Source organism: Mesoplodon bidens (genome assembly GCF_964165515.1).
Source record: "Mesoplodon bidens genome assembly, contig: HAP1_SCAFFOLD_157, whole genome shotgun sequence".
NCBI lineage: Eukaryota > Metazoa > Chordata > Mammalia > Artiodactyla > Ziphiidae > Mesoplodon > Mesoplodon bidens.
Genome location: NW_027671774.1, coordinates 201,392 through 221,728, shown reverse-complemented (window position 1 = coordinate 221,728; position 20,337 = coordinate 201,392). Strand labels below are relative to the sequence as shown.

The 20,337-nt window shown below is 47.9% G+C and overlaps 1 protein-coding gene and 1 pseudogene across 2 annotated transcripts in view; both read left to right on the top strand.

Moving 5' to 3' along the window:
• The window catches only part of LOC308611081 (forkhead-associated domain-containing protein 1-like), a gene marked incomplete at its 3' end in the record, with an annotated part of 87,922 nt that extends 84,857 nt beyond the window's left edge, over positions 1-3,065 (top strand). Inside the window, exon 17 of the mRNA XM_081260010.1 lies at positions 2,949-3,065. Coding sequence (XP_081116136.1) covers positions 2,949-3,065 — 117 coding nt within the window. The remainder of the gene's footprint in view (positions 1-2,948) is intronic.
• LOC308611089 (centrosomal protein of 78 kDa-like) overlaps positions 1-20,337 on the top strand; it is a 727,725-nt pseudogene that overhangs the window by 506,197 nt on the left and 201,191 nt on the right. The window lies entirely within an intron of this gene.

Below are 20,337 nucleotides of genomic sequence, written 5' to 3'. Positions count from 1 at the left end.
TGGCCGCTGTAGGAATCAGGTTGGCGACCCCAGTGGATGCTCAGGGCTCTAGGAGAACGTCTCCTTCCTGACACCACTGCACATTCACCTGCGGAGTGTCAGTCTGCAAGGGAGACCCCAGTTCCCTCTCACTTTTGTGTCTCCAGTGCCTAGGGGATGCTCTTTCTTTGATGAGCTGCCCCTGAGGTGCAGGGTCTTGAGCAGATCAGGGTCAGCAATAGTCATCAAACCCCAGGGGAGCGGCAAGCTCCAGGTTTTCAGTGATGCTGGCTTGCCAACAGGCCCCTGTAGTCCCTGCCAGGGAGGTTAGCCACTGGGGCTTTCAACATTTCCACTGGGTGGAAAGCCACTGGACATCTACAGCCTCTTCCACTGATCTAGGAGGCTCTGCTTCCAGCTAAAGCAGATCTGTCCTCCAAGAAGAATGCAGTATCCTTCATAGCCTTCTTGGTTGACCACCTCCTTCTCTGCTGGAATCTGGAACAGAGATTCCCTAAAAGGTGCAGCAGGACAGTGTAGCGTTACCCCAAAGCCACACCCCCTTCTGCAGACCTCTATCCTCACCTCCTCACCTAGGAAGGCTCAACATTCCATCCAAATGGGTAGCATCTGAAAGTTGAGAAAAATCCATTTTTCTCTGATGCAAAAGGCAAAGAAGAACATAAGCTAAATTTTGTCAATATTCTTTCTGTGTTAGAGACGAATGTTTGGAGAGCTGATGAAGAACTCAAAGATGCAGAACTCACATTTCCAGGTGAGCCAGAAGAGAGAAGAGAGAAAACCCTAGGACGTCAGCAGGAAGCCCAGTGGACAGTTATCCCACATCTATTATGTATTGAGCCTTTGGCATGTGCCGGGCACAGAGCCAAACACTTGACGTGCAGTATCTCTTTTAAGCTTCACAACAACCCTATGGGGTGGGTGTTGTTATTATACCCAATTTACAGATGAGTTGTCTGAGGCTCAGAGACTTTCTTTGTCCAGAGCCACACAGCTCAGTAGGAGAGCTGGGAATCAGTGCAGATCTGACACCCAGGGGAGTGCTAGCTTTTCCTCCTTTAGGTTATAAACCTCCAGGTAATAAACCTGATACATTTCCAGTGGAATTTGTCTTAAATTTCAAGGAAGCATCCTCTAGAATTCTCTTCAAAGTTGAGGATTAAGACTATGAAATCTTGAACATGTTGAAACATTGCCATTGACAAATCAGCCCTGGAACTGGAATTAAGCCAGTCCACGTTCCCACTTTGCAGACAGTAGAGGCAAGCTCTCAGGAAGCTAGAAAGCCAAACACATTTTGGTTGAATATGAGAGAGGAGACATTCAAGTTTGATAAAAGGCCACAGTCATGCTGAGGCAACCAAATTATCATGGGAAGAAACGAAGATATTCTAGGTGAGGGATATATTTGGAAAATAGAAGCTTCTCAACCAGCATCCTTGTGCTAAGACCAGAAGGTGGTTACTCCCCAGAGCAGGATGTTAAGAGGATAGAGAGCATCCTGAGGGCCCCACTTGATCTGAGACGTTTGCCACCCTGCAAAGTGGAAACGACTGGAAGTTTGTTACTTATTCACTCACATATATGACTGAGCTGGGAGGAGGCAGAAACTGCCCTACATCTAGGTTTTGTCTGAGGACCACCTGCGGATGTGAAATGGCAGAGGAGATATTGGGATGGGCCCCGGATGTTGTGGGAACATTGTGCTTCTCTGAGATGTGAGACACCCTGGAACTTCACGCTGCCTCTGGCTTTAACAGAAGCAGGGCAGATGGTGCTTCGGCTAAGAGCAAAGAGCCAGCTTCCCATTCTCCCTGCCCTCCAGCCTGAGCTTAGAAGTTTGGTGTCTAGGATCTCCTCAGTACAGAAAGGTTTCCTCCAGGTTCCTTGCCAAGTGTAACTTGGGCGACTCCTTCCCCAAGAGTGGGCCTTGGGCTTCCCTGGTGGCTCAGTGTTTGAGAGTCCGCCTGCCTATGCAGGGGACACGGGTTCATGCCCCGGTCTGGGAAGATCCCACATGCCGCGGAGCGGCTGGGCCTGTGAGCCATGGCCGCTGAGCCTGCGTGTCCGGAGCCTGTGCTCCGCAACGGGAGAGGCCACAACACTGAGAGGCCCGTGTACCGAAAAAGATTAAAAAGAGGGGGAGGGGGCTTTTTTAAGGATATAGGGGTGAGTGCCTCATAAAAACTGGGAGCTGAAAGAGAGCCTGGCCTCGAAATAGAACTGGTAAGCCATCAGATCTCAGGCATCATCTCTTTTACACACACACAAGCATGTGCACACGCACACACAGGCCGTATCTCCTCTCTGTGTCTCTGTGTGGCTCCCCTGATCTCTGCTCTCTCCAGTCATGTGACAGGAAGGAATGACCTCATGGTCCCCCAGTTCAAAGGACCAGCCCAGGAAGCAAGTAGCATCTTAGAGCCCATAAGCCCAAATCCTGGGAGTGACCATCTTAAAAGCCCAGCCCGTGCCAAGTGCCCGATCAGGAATGACCAGGGACAGAGTCACACACATGGCTGCCTGGATCCAGGAGTAGTGCTCAGAAAAGGGTGAGACAGACCCCCTAGAGTATGCTGCATTTTACCCTCCTAAGACATCAGAGACATAAGGCATTCAGTTCAGTAACAGCTTTTCGAGAGAAAGTCCATCCTAATGAAATTGCCTATCATCAGAAACTCCTGGTTCAAAAAAAGATGCAAATGTAAGAAGAAAACATTATATGTGTATCTGGAAGAGTGTACACCAAAATGTGAATAAGATTACCTGTGGGTAGTGTGATAATTGTGGATCATTTTACCTTCGTTTTGCTCACGTCTATGTGTGTATATAAATATTTTTTACAACAAAGATTTTATCTTGAGTAAAAAAAAATGTCATTTGAGAAATATTTGGGGATCTCCCTACAATTATAGAGTCTGGGCATTTGTTGCTCTTGCTTGTTGTAGGTTGGAGCCAGAAAAGGCACCCCAAAGATGGACCAAGGAAGGGAGATGCTGAAGAGAGAAATGTCCAGCAAATCCAGCCAGAGCCTTCTGTTTTCTAAACCTGGTGGAAGGAACTAGAAACGTCGTCCCGCTGGGCCTTGCGTGATCCTCCGTGAGTCAGTGTAACTCTTCTGCGTCAAATTACTAAGCTGCTTTTTTAGGACATTAAAGGTTGCTACCCTAGTGTGTTGCTTCCTAGACTGGTATTTTGCACAATACTGGATTTTGGAGTGTGTGAGGAGAGGGGTTCTTTTCACAGATATTATGAATGTAAACATACGCAGGCGTATGAAGAATAAGTTTGAAATTCAGACTCCTAGGCCTGGTCGATGCAATTATGTGTTTGGGTAGTGACAAACCCAAATGTCACACCTCCAAGGAGCTCTGAGAAGCCCGCAGTTGAGAAAACCCAGGGCGTGTACTGGGGCCACAGGACAGAATGGTAACCTCAGGGCTGTTGGGGCCATGGTATAGTGCATTTATATCTGAATTGATTATAATAAATGTGAACAGCAACCAGTTTTATCGCTTCCATAACAGTGAGTCATGTTTATATGGCGCTCTGCGGTGTTCAAAACACTTCTCGTCTAATCCTCTCTCAAGCCCTGGGAGGTAAATAGCATTATGTTCCCCATTTTACAAATGAGGAAGCTGAGGCCGAGAGAGGTTAAATGGCCCGTCTAAAGTCACACAGCTAGTAAATTCAAGAATTGGGTCTGGAACCCAGGTTTCTAACTCCATCTCACGCTGCCCATTCTGCCGCACCAAGACAGCCCAGTAGGTCAAGTCCCAGGCCATCAGGACAGACCAAGTACCCAGTCATCAAAGAACACACACTGCCCAGGTGGACACACCCCTTTCCCGTGGTGTTTGAAGAGACCCTCATTTTTGCCTTCTCTCCAGCCATCTGTTCTCTCCCTGCCTTTCTTGTACAGCCAGAGACCACCAAACAAAACAGGAGGAAGAGCCAGAAGCCATGAATATCATTTATTTTTTATTTTTAAAAAGCCACAATAAAAGTATTTTGATATTTTAAAACCAAATGCATTCTTTATACTGATTAAAACTAGAAGGAAATGGGAAAAATGATTTGCATGGTCTTCCACTAAAGGTACTTCTTACACAGTGAGAAGGGTGAGCATCACCTGACCTTAAAAATAATCTTGAAAATCCCAGCAGTTTTCCATAAAGAACATATTACTTATACTGTACCATATCCCCCAAATCCAAAACAGCAATCTCCAGCACCAGAAAAGATCACTTGGTCAGGCAGTAGTTAAGTAGCTGGCTCATGTTTGGAAGCCAAATTGTGTGGGAAAAAAACTACTTTGGTTGAATACAAATATTTGAATTTGCATAAGTTAAATGTAATGCCTATGTGACTCCACTGTATTTGAGGTCTTTCAAAGGACGTGTTAATCTTTATCGTATCAACATTGCAACCCACAATGGCAATGTCCTTTCTTCACTCCTTGAACTAGATGGTTCTTTAGGTGTCTCCTCAGCCACACACCCCTTTCTCTGAGAATGCACATTCCCCAACCAGGTTTACCCTACCTACTGCTGCTCTCTTGGCCACACCTGACTGGCTGATCAGTAGATAGTCTACCCAAGCCAGACCAATCAGGTTTCTCCTCTAACCCAAGCTGGGCCAATCAGCACCTGTGCCCTTGATATTTGGAAGTGGGACACGGAGTTACCACACAGGTCATTAATGGCCCGGAGCTGAAAGTCTTGATGCAGTTCCCAGCTGGGGTGGCCATTTCTCCCACAGTGTTTGGAGAAACAAAGCCAGTCTTAGAAAGAGATGGCCAGGATAGATAAGCAACAGGTAGAGACAAGAAACCAAGACCCAGGGAATTCCCTGGCCGTCCACCCTGCACTTTCACTGCCAAGGGCCCGGACTCAATCCCTGGTCAGTTAGCTAGGATCGCATAAGCCACACCGTGTGGCAAAAAAAAAAAAAAGAAGAAGAAGAAACCAAGACGACCCCCAGAGAGACAGTGCAGCAGACACTACAAGCCCTTTAGTCATTGCCCCCCTCTACTGTATAAGCAGCCCGCGAAATGCCCTCATTTCCCAGCCTCCCTTGCAGCTAGACCTGGCTGTGTTGTTCAGTTCTGGCCAGTGACATGCAGGTGAAGGCCCTGGGCAGGGCTTCCCTTCTGGAATTAAAGGCAAGGCTTTGCTAGGAGAAAGTTTTTCTCTTTGTCCCTTTGCCTTGTCTCCTTTTCTTCTCCTGCAGCTCGGACTTGGAGCTGGAGCAGCCATGTTGGGGATCACCAGGTAACAAGCAAGAGACCAAAGCCCACCTCAAAGGACAGTGGAGTGGAAAGACATGAAAAGCCTGGGTGGGAGCCTAGTGGCATCACTGTGCTCTGCACTGTACCTGAACTGCCTACCTCTGTACATCCTGTTGTATAAATAAATAAATCCTATTAGTTTAAGCCACTGTGGTCAGATGTACCTGTTTGTGCTGTGGAGCCAAACACTCAAAATTTAGTGACTTAAAATGGCAACTATTAGTTCTCATGATTCCAGGCGTCAAGCTGGCCACTTGTACTAGTCTGGTTGGTTTGGCTGGGGCTCGTTTAGGGTGGCTTCGTGTACATGCCTGCCTGGTCATTGCCAGGCAAGCTGGGTTAGGACAGTGGTTCTCACCTGGGGGCGATTTTGCCACCCAGGGGGCATTGGGCAATGTCTGGACACACTTTGGTTGTTAAACTGGGGTGGGGGTGATCCTATCATCTCGGGGTAGAGGCCAGGGATGCTGCTAAACATCCTGCAGTGCACAGAACAGCTGCCCACAACCAAGACTTATTTGATCCAATATGTCAATAGTACCGAGAATGAGAAACCCTGGTCTAGAAAGGCCTCAGCTGGGACGTCTGATTCTGCCTGGTGTGGTCCCTCATCACCCAGCAGGCCAGACCAGGCCACGTGTGGTGGGTACAGGTTTCCAAGAGCAGCAGGAGAGAGAAAGCCCCAAAGCACACTTTTCAAGTCTCCACCTGCCATGTGTTTGCCAACATCTCATCAGACAAAGCAAGCCACATGGCTAGAGTTCATTTGGGAGGGGCTCCAAATTTTTACCATCTACCCACATCCAGGTTTCTGTTATTTAAAGCTGAAGGCAGCGCGCGCCCAGAGCGTTAACGGGCGGGGGCGGGGGTGTGGAGTTGGGAGGTCAACTGGGCCTCCTGGTAGCCTCCCTGAGTTCAACCAATCCAGTGAGGAGAAGCCGTGGGCGGGCCGAGCTCCGCTGCCAGAGCGGCGTGAAAAATTTCCCAAGGCAGAGTGAAAACCTTTCCTGAGCGACTGAGCATGCCCAGTGGTGAAAGGTCCAGCCCAACTTTCACCACATCCCAGACTCCAGAGGGACTTTTCTGAAACCCAGAGAATTGACCATGTCCTCAAACAGCTTAAAAATCTTCCAGGGCTCCCCCATGCCTCCTCAGGAAAAAAAGATCACACTTCAGTGGGTTTTTTATGCTTCATCCTCAACCTATTTCTTCAGCCACGTCTCCCACTACTTTTGCAAGAACTCTTTTGCTCCACGGATGTTGCAAACTTGCAGCTTCTCATACATACCATGTTCTCTGTGCACACAGGTTCACCTACCTGCGATTCTCTGCCCAGGCCCTCTCTACCAGGGTAATTGCATCTGTGCTTTCTAGGTCTATGAAGACAGTCATGCTTCATCCCTCTGGCATAGCTCTTGTTTTTTTTTTTTTTTTTTTTGCATCTTTGTTGAAGTGTAGTTGCTTTACAATGGTGTGTTGGTTTCTGCTTTGTGGCAGGGTGAATCAGTTATGCATGTGCATGTGTTCCCATGTCTCTTCCCTCTTGCGTCTCCCTCCCTCCCGCCCTCCCTGTCCCACCCCTCTAGGTGGTCGCGGGGCGCCGAGCTGATCTCCCTGTGCTGTGCAGCTGCTTCCCACTAGCTATCTATTTTATGTTTGCTGGTGTATATGTGTCCATGGCATAGCTCTTCTTATTCTGTGTTGTGAATATACTCTATGTGCTCACATGTCTTATCTTCACTAGAATGTGAGCTACTTGAGGGCAGGGGTCTTGGCATATTTTATACCTGGATGGAACTCTAAGACCGACCAGGGTGCCTGGCACAGGAGAGATACTCAAAAATTGTTTATTGAATAAATGAATGGATTATGAGCTCCATGAAGGGAAAAAAAAAAAGCTGAAGGCATTCCAACTGATGCAGAAAGTTGCCCTGATTCCTGATGACTTTCTGGTTCCTGGTTTCTTTCCTTGGAAAGGCCCATTCCAATGCCTGCCCTTGGGTTCCACTAGGACTTTTTGTATCACTCAAGATTCTCTGGTTGCAACCAACAGAAATCTCCTGTGGCTAACTTAAACAGAAAAGGAGTTTACTGAAGGGAAATGCGGAAGGTTAGAGAAACAAAGGGCAAGCAAAGCGGAGGAGTCTGGACAGGCAGGAGCCATCTTTTCTTCCCCGTAGATGTCCCCTTTTTGCTTCAGCCGGTTTGAGTTTCTGTTATTTGCAACCAAAATGGCATTTACTAAGACGCTCTGCACAGCCCCAACTGGTAGCTCTGAGAAGCTACCAGCGACCTTTCTTTCCCCTGACGTTGTACCAAGGGACAGCAAGGTACCTGCAGTCCCCCCCGAGAACTCCCAATCTTCTGATCCCCCAAGAAGCTAAAGCAAACAACTTCCTTCCGCCCTTGCCAATGGGGGCCCATTTGGATTTGTGACTTTGCAGATAAGGTGCCCTTCTCCAGCAACTTGGCAGAGCCAGCAGTGCCTGCAGTTGTGGAAACCGGGGTCATGAAGTGTCTACGGAAGAAAACAGATTCCCCTGGATCCGTGTTGCAAAGTGTGTTCCTGGTAAGTGGAGTGGTTTCCAATTTTTTAGGGTCTTAGGAATGAAAGCAATACACTAACGATGAGAGGAAACCCAAAATCTGCTAATGCATTTATTTTATTATTATTATTATTATTATTTTTAATTTATGGCTGCATTGGGTCTTCGTTGCTGCTCCCGGGCTTTCTCTAGTTGTGAGCAGGGGCTACTCTTTGTTGCGTTGCGCGGGCTTCTCATTCCATGGCCTTCTCTTGTTGCGGAGCACAGGCTCTAGGCATGGAGGCTTCAGTAGTTGTGGCTCGCAGGCTCAAGAACGCAGGCTCAGTAGTTGTGGCGCACGGGCTTAGTTGCTCCGCGGCATGTGGGATCTTCCTGGACCAGGGCTCGAGCCTGTGTCCCCTGCATTGGCAGGCGGATTCTTAACCACTGCACCACCAGGGAAGCCCCTCATTTACTCTTAATGCTTCCCCCTGTTGAGGACAAACAGGAGGAAAAAAGAAAGGGCAGGGCTTCCTTGGTGGCGCAGTGGTTGAGAGTCCGCCTGCCAGTGCAGGGCACACGGGTTCGTGCTCTGGTCCGGGAGGATCCCACATGCCACCGAGTGGCTGGGCTCGTGAGCCATGGCTGCTGAGCCTGTGCGTCCAGAGCCTGTGCTCCGCAGCAGTAGAGGCCGCAACCGTGAGAGACCCACGTACCGAAAAGAAAAGAAAAAAAAAAAGGGGGCAATAGCAAGGTTCCAAATGAGCTGAGAAATGACCTTCTAAAAGGGCTCTCAATCTGGCCTCTGGTAGATGTCTGTCAGGGTTTCTGCCCAGCCTAGACCTTCCTCAGGAGAGAAGACGTTTAGGGCTTACAGTGGGCTGACTGGTGGCCCCAAAGATCTCAGGCTCTAATCCCTGGGACCTGAGAATGTTACCTTACAAGGTAAAGTTTTGCGGATATAAGGATTTTGAGTTGAGACTATCCTCGCCCTAAGTGCCATCTGTAAGTGTACTTATAAGTGAGAGACAGGATGAGATTATATACAAAGAAGAGGCGGAGGCAGTGACCACAGAGGCAGGACTAGAGTGCTGCACCTACAAGTCAAGGGATGCCAGCAGCTTCTGTGGTTAGAGTCTTTTGAACTCCTTGGCTTTTCAGCTCCTAGGCTGTAAGATTTGAATCCGCAAATGCCCCAAGAAGAAAAGCTGCACCAAATGTCAAGCTTGCGTCTGTGTTTCCCTTCTCTCCAGAACTTGGCCCACATGTCTTGGTGTCTCTCTAACATTCAGATGCCAGCGAACAGATGTTTTCTTACTTTATCCAGGTTTTCTAAAATTTCTTTAGACTTCACCTGATCTTATGTTATTACTGAACTACCATCTCAATTACCTCTAGGAAGAAAATTTACAATTTTTAGAGAAAATGGAACCCTGGTACAGTGTTGGTAGGAATGTAAACTGGCACAGCCACTGTGGAAAACAGTATGGAGGGTTCTCAGAAAACTAAAAATAGAACTACCATATGACCTCGAAACTCAACTCCTGGGTATAAATCCGAAAAAACCAAAAACACGTGTTTTCAAAAACATGTATTTGAAAAGATACATGCACCCCAATGTTCAGAGCATCATTATTTGCAATTACCAAGATATGGAAGCAACCTAAGTGTCATCAAGAGATGAATGGATAGGGGCTTCCCTGGTGGCGCAGTGGTTGACAGTCCGCCTGCCGATGCAGGGGACACGGGTTCGGGCCCCGGTCCGGGAAGATCCCACATGCCGCAGAGCGGCTCTGCCCGTGAGCCATGGCCACTGAGCCTGCGCGTCCGAAGCCTGTGCTCCGCAACGGGAGAGGCCACAACTGTGAGAGGCCCGCGTACCGCAAAAAAAACACACAAAAACCCCAAAACAAAACTAAAAAACACCCCGTGGGTAGTCAGAGGAGTGGACCGTCACAGCTCATCCTCCTGTGCCGTGTGCCAGGCATGATCTGAGCACTTGTACACATGCTAACTTATTAAAATACTTCTAACAATCCTATCAAGTTGGGACTACCATCACCCCGCGTGCAGACTGAACAAAAGGAAACAGAATATGGTATCCTCCTTGTGTTCACAAAGCCCATTAACTGGCAGAGGCAGGACTTGAAGGCCACAGTCCGGCTCCCGAGTCCATGCCATGCTTTACAGCCTCCAACTTCTCAAACTCATTCCTAAAGCCACCTGGGAAGGAGGAACCAGGCAACTAAAGACTGGGTTTGAATCAGACTCCACGTCTGACCAGCCACGTGATCCCGAGCAGGGGGCCTCGCCTCTCTGAGTCTCAACCTGGCTCCCTTACAAAATGGGCACATTAATGGGAATGTCAGCCTTCAGCAACGCTGTGACGAGTATCAGTGTAGCATGTGTGAACGGGCTTTGTAAACTCTGGAGTGTTCTGTGAGGTATAAACTACCCTCTATTCTCATTAGAGGGAATTCATTTCATAACCTGCTCCCGGCTCTTGAACTTGGCTGTGCATCCAGTCAGTGCTGGATGATCTGGAACCAACAGCTGGTCTATTTATGGCTGAAAACCCACAGGTCATAGGAAGACAGCAGCACCCGAGCCCCTGGGTGGCCACAAAGATAAGGTCCGTGTCTCGAGGACCGATAACATGGTGGTCACTGAAGGAACAGGCCCCCTCCTGCCCCTTCCACTAGTGACAACTGAAAACCTTGATTTCCCCAACACCCCGATCCAAGATCAACCCGACTCTGCCCAATGTTGGAGAAGTACTGGCGTGTCCTGCAGGCCTGGCTGGCCCCCTCTGACTGTGTGTTGCCTCTTTCCACAGATCAGTGCCCTACAGCAAGGCTACAACCAGGTGCTGTGCCAGACCCTGTCTGAGAGAAACTTAGAAATCACCTCCCTGAAGCACGAGGCCGAGAACTTAAGGAGGGAGGCCGCCATCACGTCAGGTGAGGCCCTTCTGCATTCAGGCCCCAGAGCTTCTGCCCTCCCCCTGCAGACATCACCAGTCAACCAGCACACCTGTGCCCTTGACCTGGGTGCAGCCTCAGGGATCACCCGTGTCGGTGCATTAGAGTTCTCCCTCAGTGGAGGTTTCTTGCCGCCCAGTTCCGAGGGCAGGGCCTGGTAAATATTTGAGAGAATGGTATCTCTTGGCTACAAGGTCTCCTGAGCACTGGCCCCACCAGGGAGAACACAGGTCGCCTTGTGGCTTGGGTGGTTCCACAAAGCAGCCTGAGTGCAAACTAGAGCGTGGACAAACTGGGGTCACTCCTTTAAGGCACCCATGGTCTCACCCATTTCAGCCGAGTGCACTTGGGCCCAAAGGAAACCATTTTCTAATTTTATCAGAGGTGGTTGCCTGATAAAGGGCTTGGGTTGGGAGAGGGGCAGCCAACGCACAGCTGTAGCTGAGCTTTGATTCCCTGGATTCCTTCATTGCTTCCACATGTTTCTTGAGCTCCTACTAGGTGTCAGGCCCCGTTCCAGGCTCCGGGGAGGGAGAGCCAAGCAAGACAGTCAGATTCCTGTACTCACAGATTCGGGAGGGGGTGACAGACAATAAAAGTAAACGGATGAATAAACAAGCCCACTTCAGAGAGCAGTGGTGCTGTGGAGAAAATAAACTGTGTGTCGTGGTGGCCAGCGCTTCAAGGGGGAAGGCCAAGGGGGACCAGCTTAGTGGGTGTGCAACCATGGAACTCAGGTGGGACTTGAACCCGTGGGCTGGGACTCGAACCCAGTCAGAACCCACTATCTTTTAATCGAGATCACGCATGTGGTCTCGGGACTTAATAAAGCTCAGGTTCTTTATGTCTCATGCAGAAAGAATTCAGTGAGAGACAAAGTAAGAAGTGGATTTCTTTAGAGAGAAACACACTCCACAGACAGAGTGTGGGCCATCTCATAAGGCTAGAGGCCCCTAAATATGGGGTGGTTAGTTTTTATGGGGTGGGTAATTTTATTGGCTAATGAGTGGGAGGATTGTGAGAACTCTAATATTTTGGGGAAGGGGCGGGGATTTCCAGGATTTGGGCCACAACCCACTTTTTTTTTTTTTCCTGTACACAGGCCTCTCGCTGCTGTGGCCTCTCCCGTTGCGGAGCCGCGGAGCCCTGGCTCCGGACGCACAGGCTCAGTGGCCATGGCTCACGGGCCCAGCCGTTCCGCGGCATGTGGGATCTTCCCGGACAGGGGCACGAACCCGTGTCCCCTGCATCGGCAGGCGGACTCTCAACCACCACGCCACTAGGGAAGCCCCACCACCCACTTTTTGACATTTATGGTCAGCCTCGGAACTGTCCTGGTACTGGTGGGTGTGTCATTTCGCTCATGTATTACAATGAGTCTGTAATGAGGCTCCAGTCCCCCTGGAAGTCGAATCTTACGCCCCCTTGGACCTAGCTGATTCTAACCAGTTTATGTTGTATCCTCCACGGCTATGTCCTTCTTTTAGAGAGGACCTGTTTCACGTGGGCAAGGACAAGCCAAGGGCAAGAGAGGCTGCATGGAGTGAACAGGGGATTGTGGGGCTGGGCAGGGTCGGGGGGTCTGGGTTTTTATTGCAAGGGTGTTGGGAATCCAGTGGAGGTTTTTAAGCAGAAACTGACATGCCTAGAGACCTGAAGAGGATGGGACCACTCACAGACGAGGGGAGGTAGAGAAGCAGGTGACAGGGAGGAGGCAGTGAGCCTCGGAGGGGCACATCACTCTGAAAGCAGTCGGCGCGTAACAGGAAACATGCCCACAGCTGTAGAAGCCAGACATAGCATTGAGTCGCACGTGAATCCCCATCTCTCTATGAATCTGTGCTTTTCTTCTGCCTCACTCTGCAACTTAATCACACCCAGCCCCACCCCCTGCTGCCCCCAGGTCTCTGCTTATGCTCCTCCCTCACTTGGGATGTCCTCAGATATTTTCTGAGCACCTCCCCCAGGCTAGGTGCTGTTCTGGGCACCAGGAACGTAAGGATGAACTCGCTGGTCCTCACCTTCCTCCCGTATGTCGGCCAGTGAAACCTCATCCAAGCATCAAGCCTGTCTCAGATCCCACCTTCTCTGATCAGGGAGTCGGACAGTCCTGGGTTGGGATAACGCTTGAGATGGGCTGGAGCCACTCAAAGTGTGGCAAGCCCCAGAGGGATTTCCAAGTAACTGAACTGTGTCCTGGAGGCAAAGCTCATTTTTAAAATGAAATTCTGGAGCATTTTGTGCTTTATTTCATAGACATTCTTGATTGATACCTACCACTAAAACTGGGCCTGATGTTCTTTCAAGAAAAGAACCGTAGGAGATAACCCAATACCACTGCATTTATGCACCCTTCTTCCCACTTTTATTCAAAATGATACTACAATGCAAGAGGGAAGAGATATGGGGAGATATGTATATGCATAACTGATGCACTTGGTTATAAAGCAGAAACTAACACACCATTGTAAAGCAATTATACTCCAATAAAGATGTTAAAAAAAATGATGCTATAGTAATGGAGTAGTTATCTATTGCTGCATAACAAGTTACCCCAAAATGTAATGGATAAAACCCCAACCAATATTTATTATCTCCCCCAGTTTCTGTAGTTCAGGAATTTGAGCGGGGGGTGACTTAGTTCTCATGAGTTGCAGTCAAGATGTTGGCTGGGGCATCAGTCATGTCATCTAAAGCCTCGGGGGGAGCCGGAGGATCCCCCTTCCGAATGGCTGCTCATGTGGCTATTGGCTGGAGGCCTTAGTCCCTCAGCCCACATGCTTCTCTCTAGGGCTGCTTGAGTGTCCTCACAACACAGCAGTTGGCTTCCCCCAGAGTGAGTGATTCAAGAGGGAGCAAAGAGGAGGCCACAGTGTCTTTTATGACTCAGCCTGAGAGGAAACAGTCCGTCATTTCCACAGTATCATATTGGTTACCCATGGCAGCCCTATTCAGGGTGGGAGGGGCTACACAGGGCATGAATTCTAGGCGGCAGGGATCATTGGGGCCATTTTGGAAGCTGGCTGCCGAGAAAAATAATAGGCGCCATGGAACAAACATAATTTAGACACTTCTTGTTCTTGGGACATACCGTCTCATTTGACCCTTACAATAAATCTGTGTGGGACAGACAGTGGGAGGTGAAATAGCTTGTCCAAGACCATGAAGCTAATAAGTGGTAGAGAGGGGTCCAAACTCAGAGGACTGTGAAACCAACCACCCCATCAATAGCGTCCAGCAGTGCCCTCTGCAACACGCCCGTCTCCTGGCCTCTGGAGAAGAATTCCTAGACCTTCCCTGTGCTGGGACTTTGTTCCCCATGCCCATGGTGTGGCCTCTCCTCCCAGCTTTGCCTGGCCTGTGCCCACAAGGGGCCCCCACAGGTTTCTCCTCTCGCTGGTGCTGACTGCCCCTCATTCTCACTGAAGCCTCAAACCCTGTTCTGTGGACTTTGCTCTCATTCCCATTCCTGCTCTGGGACCCTTGGAAAAAGCCTCCCCAGTTCTAGGCGGGCACCGGTGGTGGCCCAGGCTTGGAAGGTCTTGTCCGAACGTTGGCTGACAGCCATGGTGTTGCCAATAATCCTTCCTGCCTCTTTCACCTCCATGAGTCTTTTGGTTTGGCTTGGTTTGGTTCTTTTACAGAGATGGTGTCATCTTTGCAAAGAGACGTGTTAGTAAAGGATGGTCAAGTTCAACAACTAAAACAGGAGGTGAATCAACTGAAAAGTGAGAACAAAGAAAAGGATCACCAGCTCGAAGCCCTCAGCTCCAGAGTGTGTCGGGTCATCAGCAAATTGTAGCTGCGAAAAGCAGACACAGTGGAGTCACATGACACACGGTGGTGAGATGAGGCCAGTGCCCAAGGACACAGGGAGGGTAGCTGCTGGGCAGGTGGCCAACTTCTCTGAAGCCTTTCAAAGGACAGTGTGTATGTGGCTCAGAAGAAGCATAATATATTTTCAAATCCAGCAAACATTTTCTAACCCCTATTATAAATGAGTTTGTTTAATCCCAGCAACAAACACACCTATGAGCATATACTGCCATTACAAAGTTTAATATTAAGCAGAATACGATCTCTCTGTGAGCAAGGATGACCACACGGCTGCATCGTGGTCCCAGCACCACTGGTTCTCATAATTGTCTTCAAAGCAGAACCTTTGAAGATCCAGATGCAAACACGCAGACTCTCATTTCTTCCTTAGACTTTAGTGTGTAGAATGCCTCTATGGAAGATGAACGTGGTAGGCAAGCAAAGAGCTTTTTACATGTAACTTTGACTATTTGCAAATCTTGCCTTCAATGCTAACTTTAGAATCCTGACTCTATAGGATAAGATTTCTCAGTATTTGCATGATGTGCCTGTTTCTGTGAGTCAAGGTAAAACCTCAAAGCTTTCATCTCAGGTGGCAACTCAGAGATTCCCAGAGGCTACCCGATAGCTAGGTCTGCATGGGGGTGGGGTGAGAACAGATCTTGAGGTTCCAAGGAAAAGGCACAGTAGGTAATACCTGGTACGTAGTACCATACCCAGTTTGGAGCTGGTGAAAGACACTGCATGAGCTTTGGGATCAGACAGACCAGGGTCCAATCCCAGAGCTTTCTCTTATTGTAAATTATTTGGCCTCCATTTCCCCATCTGTGAAATGGGGATGACAAAATCGTTTTCTGAGAAGTGGGAGGCTGGTTTTAGTTGTGCTCTTCTGCCTCTGCCCTGGGTCGGCTGCCTGGCCAAGCCCTCTGCATTCGTTTCTCCCAAGCAGAGTGTCTTCCCAGGCATGTGCTATAGCTGTTTAATGTGGTGTGTGTGTGTGTGTGTGTGTGTGTGTGTGTGTGTGTGTGTGTGTGTTGGGTACGGGAAGGGGATGCAGAGGTGGTGCTAAGTAGAAGGAATCTACAAAGACAGCACCTGCTTGGCTCTTCTACCTCCTGAAGTGCATTTGGATGATTTATGTCCCCGTTTCCCCTTCCTTGTTGACCTCGGAATGAGGTCCCTTCTCCTCTAGACTGTGCTGGCCAGTAGCACAAGGGCTCGTCACCACCAAGGGTACTGCTCTTGTGAACATTTGAGATGCCTTTTTTTTTTAATGACATACATCATGTGTGTTAATTTTAGAAAAATAAGTAGATGACATTGAGAAGAAAAAATAAAAAGAGAGGAGAGGAAATGCTACCTTGAGAAATCAGTGTTAATATTTTCATGTATGTTCTTCCAGTCTTATTTCTATATATTGCCTAGAAATCAATCAATCAATCATTTTATAGTGAATTTATTCTATGCACCTTTTTAAAATTTTTAAATACTTACTATTTTCCCGTGCTAATAAATCAGCGCTCTTATCATTCGTCTTAAAAGCTACATACTTTCTCCTGGATGTACCCAGTGTTATAAAGTGGTCTGCTGTTCTAAACAACACTTGGGTTGTTTCCTCATTTTATTTTTATTCCACAGTTACTGACAATTCTCTGAAGAGCATCCTTGAAACTACAGATTTACTTATTTCTCCAGTCATTGTCCTTAAGGTACATTCCTAAAGTGGGAATTGCTGGGTCAAAAGAAGGCACATCCATCCTTATGCACTTAATGCCTGTTGCCGAGACGCCCTCGGGCAAGACAGCTCAGTTTACCCCTCCACACCAGTCGGGGCAGTTGTGTCTTTGAGACTCAACCTGCACAAAAGCCCTAAGATGGACCCCAGCTCTCTGGCTCGGCCCCCTGCACCCTCACCGGTCACAGCGTGAAAACATCCCAATTCCTGCACCCTAAGTACCCAGACTCTACAAAGCTGGATTTCCCCTGCAGTGAAGTTTGCTGGCTTTTGAAGAGGAATTTAGGCGCTCTATTCCTCAGAACTCATGAGAGGGTGAACTGGGAATGACTGCAGGATTCCGTGCTCCCATCACACAAATGGTCTCGCCTCTCAGAATTCAGAGGTGTGATTGGGTTATACAGCAGGAAACACACCTGGGCGTGAACACAGGTACTTGGGACCCCCAGCCAAGCCCCCGTGGCCTTGTCAATTTTATGCACAGTGCTCAGTGCTGAAAGAAGAGTTACAGAAGGAAGATGCCCAGAAGGAGAACTGGGAAGCCCAAGAGAAAGAGTTAAAACTCTGCAAAACCGTGCGTTGAACCTCTTGACCCCTAGGTGTCCACTGAAAGCCTAGATTATGGCCTTGAGGGTTTTGGACGGGTTCCATGGCCCATTAGCTAGCACAAGCTCTGGGGCTTTCTGGGTGTTTGTCTGTTAATGTAGTCTCCTAATGCTTTGATTTGCTAGCCTCAAAGAGATGGGTGAAAAGACCATGGAAAACACATTCTCCCCAGATTTTCTGGGCAGTTGGCTCAAGGTCCCTCATCAGGTTTCCCCTGGGGAAAGGGACGGGAGGTGGCCACCATATGCTGCTAGAAATTTACCGTGGTCCCTACCCCTGGACTTGTGATGCCCAGACTTTCATGATCCACTGTCACAAGTTTTATCACAGCCCTGAGCACTGTTATTAACACAACTCTTCTTGAAGTATTTTTGCTTAAATACATTCAATTTTACAACAATTCATAAAAACAAAATAAAAAGCAAATGTATCACTGGCCTTCTATGGAAGGTGAACATAAAAATCAATACAGTGAAAAGATGACCACTCAATGTAAATATTCACCCCCTGTACAGGCCCGAACCCTCGTGCACATCACCAGGCATACGTTTTCCATCCGTTGGGAAGGACGGTGCCTGGGACGGGGGCAGGAGACGTGTGTTCTTCTCTCTGTCAGGAGCACACTTCTCTGCCTCAAATGAGATAAAAATGTCATTGTTCTTTTCTTCCAAACTGTGCCCATTGTGTCTTCCAAACAGCCCTTATTTAGATTGAACTCAAAAATGTGCCCCAAGGAAAGAGACTCTAATGAGTGGATAGGTATCTTGTACTGTTTAATCCAGGATCCATGCTGATCTTCAAAAGAAACTCAAATTTTCCCTCACCCAGCCCTTTCATTGCATCCGCTGAAAGAAAGTCTACTTTGCCTCAAAGATGTGGAATTGTCCCCCAAGGGAAGGAATGAAGCGAATCCCAGACTAGGTTTCTGCCTTAATGAACCGGATGAAATGAGTTCTGAAGTTGACTTCCCTGTTGTTGGAACTCTTTCAGCAAATCCATGACATGGAAAAAGAAATGAGGAAGCTCAGGGTGGAGCTGAAAAGGAGCAGTACCGAGCAGAGCCTGATCTCTATGACGCTGTGGGAAAAGAGCAAGGTATGGCAGGGACAGGTCGGCCTGGGAACCACTCTGGGGCAAGCACACCACCTGCATCATCTCTGTTCATCCTCACAATGACCCCATGCGGTCTATACTGGTATTCACCCCACTTTACAGTCGGGAAAACTGAGGCTCACAGAGGTGAAGGAAGTTATCCAAGTTCACTTGCATAAAGTAGTTGTGGCAGAGCTTGAATCCAGGTCTGCCTGACTCCAAAGCTCCTGTGTGTAACCACAACCCTAGACTGCCTTCAGATATTAATTGTGAAATTATCTAAGAAAGAATTGATCCATTAAATCAAGTTTGCCAATGATGTTGTTCCAACTTAAATTCTCATATTGATTTTTTTTTGTCTTTTTGTTCCATCATTGAGAATGTTTTTAAAAATCTCAACATGTTTGTCATTTGTGTGTTTCTTCTTTTAATATGAACGATTTTTGCTTTATATATTTTGAGGCTGTGTTACTATACTAGGTGCATATAAATTTAGAATCCTAATACTTCCTGTAGAGCAAAACTTTAGATCATCATGAAATGTCCCTTTTCATCTCTAGTAGTGTTTCTCCCTTCACGTCTCCTTTGTCATTTAGCTTCATCACTGGCTTTCTGTTGGTTAGAGTTTTCATACCATATCTTTTTCATATGTTCTCTGTCAATTTTTGTCTTAAGGTTTAGACATATGCCTTCAAATAGCGTATCATTTTTACAAAATCCAGTTTGACAATCTTTGACTTTTAGTCCATTTATATTATGTAATTACTCGTGTACTGGGGTTTAAATCTACCTTCTTGCTCAATACCAGTTGTACCATCTGTGCTATATTCCTTTTTCTCTCCTTTCTTGCCTCCTTCTGAGTGGATGGTTTTCTCTTATTCCACTTTCGCCCTCTATTAGCTTGGAAATATTTCACTTTTTTACTATTCTTTTAGTAATAGTAAGACAATAGCATTCATCCTTGACTCACCAAAATCACACATTAATTAAGTTTTTCACTCTTCTACTATTCTCTTAGTAGTCATCCTGAAGACTATAATATGCATTCTTTTTTTTTTTTTTTTTTTTTTGCGGTACGTGGGCCTCTCACTGTTGTGGCCTCTCCCGTTGTGGAGCACAGGCTCCGGACGCACAGGCTCAGTGGCCATAGCCCACGGGCCCAGCCGTTCCGCGGCATGTGGGATCCTCCCGGACCGGAACACGAACCCATGTCCCCTGCATCGGCAGGCGGACTCTCAACTACTGCGCCACCAGGGAAGCCCTATCCTGTGGTTTTTAAGTATCCCTGCACACTCTGCCTGTCTCTAGAGTATTAAGTCCAGTTGCGCTGTTTTTACCTCTTTGTTTATTGAGATTATTATTTACTTGCATTAAAATGTACCAATTTCAAAGGTACAGTTTGATTAATTTTGGTAATTGTATACCAGGTGTAACCACCACCACGACCCAGATATAGAAAAGTTACTTACCCTTTAAAAGTTTTCCATCCCAATTTGCCCCAATTCAGTTTTGAGACACTTTATTGAGTTTTACTGCTTTCTCTAACATCGACTCTTCGGGTGATTTAGGAAAGTCACTTTACCTCTCTGGATGTGTTTTTGCTTTTATAACATGAAAAATGCCAGAACAGATGTGTTACCAAGGGCCCTTGCAATACTTTCAGAAAATGAGGGGGTAGGGTAAGGGCGGGGATCTCAGCCTTGCGTCCTCATTCTTCACACAGCACACGCATGTGGCAGATCCTAGTGGGAAAAGCCTGTGGTCGCACCAGAGAGAATTAGGTTTCCATCTCCTCTCTTGCTAGTGTGTATGTAACCTTTTGTAAGCATCAGCTTTCTCATCTCCAATATCAGGCTTATTAACAAGGTCTATTTGTTTACTGTTGTGAGGATGAATTGAGATGCACCGGCAGCCTTAAATGTTAGTTGGTATTTGTATTATGGCATAATAGAAAGGCACTGCATTCAACCATCTCAGTTACTACACGTTTATGCAGGCTGATTCTCACAGCCAAAACAGACGCACAAAGTACACCCACCCATTGACATACCTGGGGAAGCCCGAAGCCTCCCTTGCCTGCCTTCCTTACGGGGCTCAGAGAACAGCTGCGCATGCGTGCGCGTGCTTCCAAAGCGCCTCGCTAGGGGGCGGAATGGGAAACAGGAGGTTCTAACGCCTGTCGTACAAGCGCGACGTAAAGCGGGCCTGCTTTATGGCACCCTGCTTCCGCCGTAAAGCGCCGTTGGCAATCCCGCGTGAGTGGGTTGACGAGACGACTGCCAGGTGAAAAAC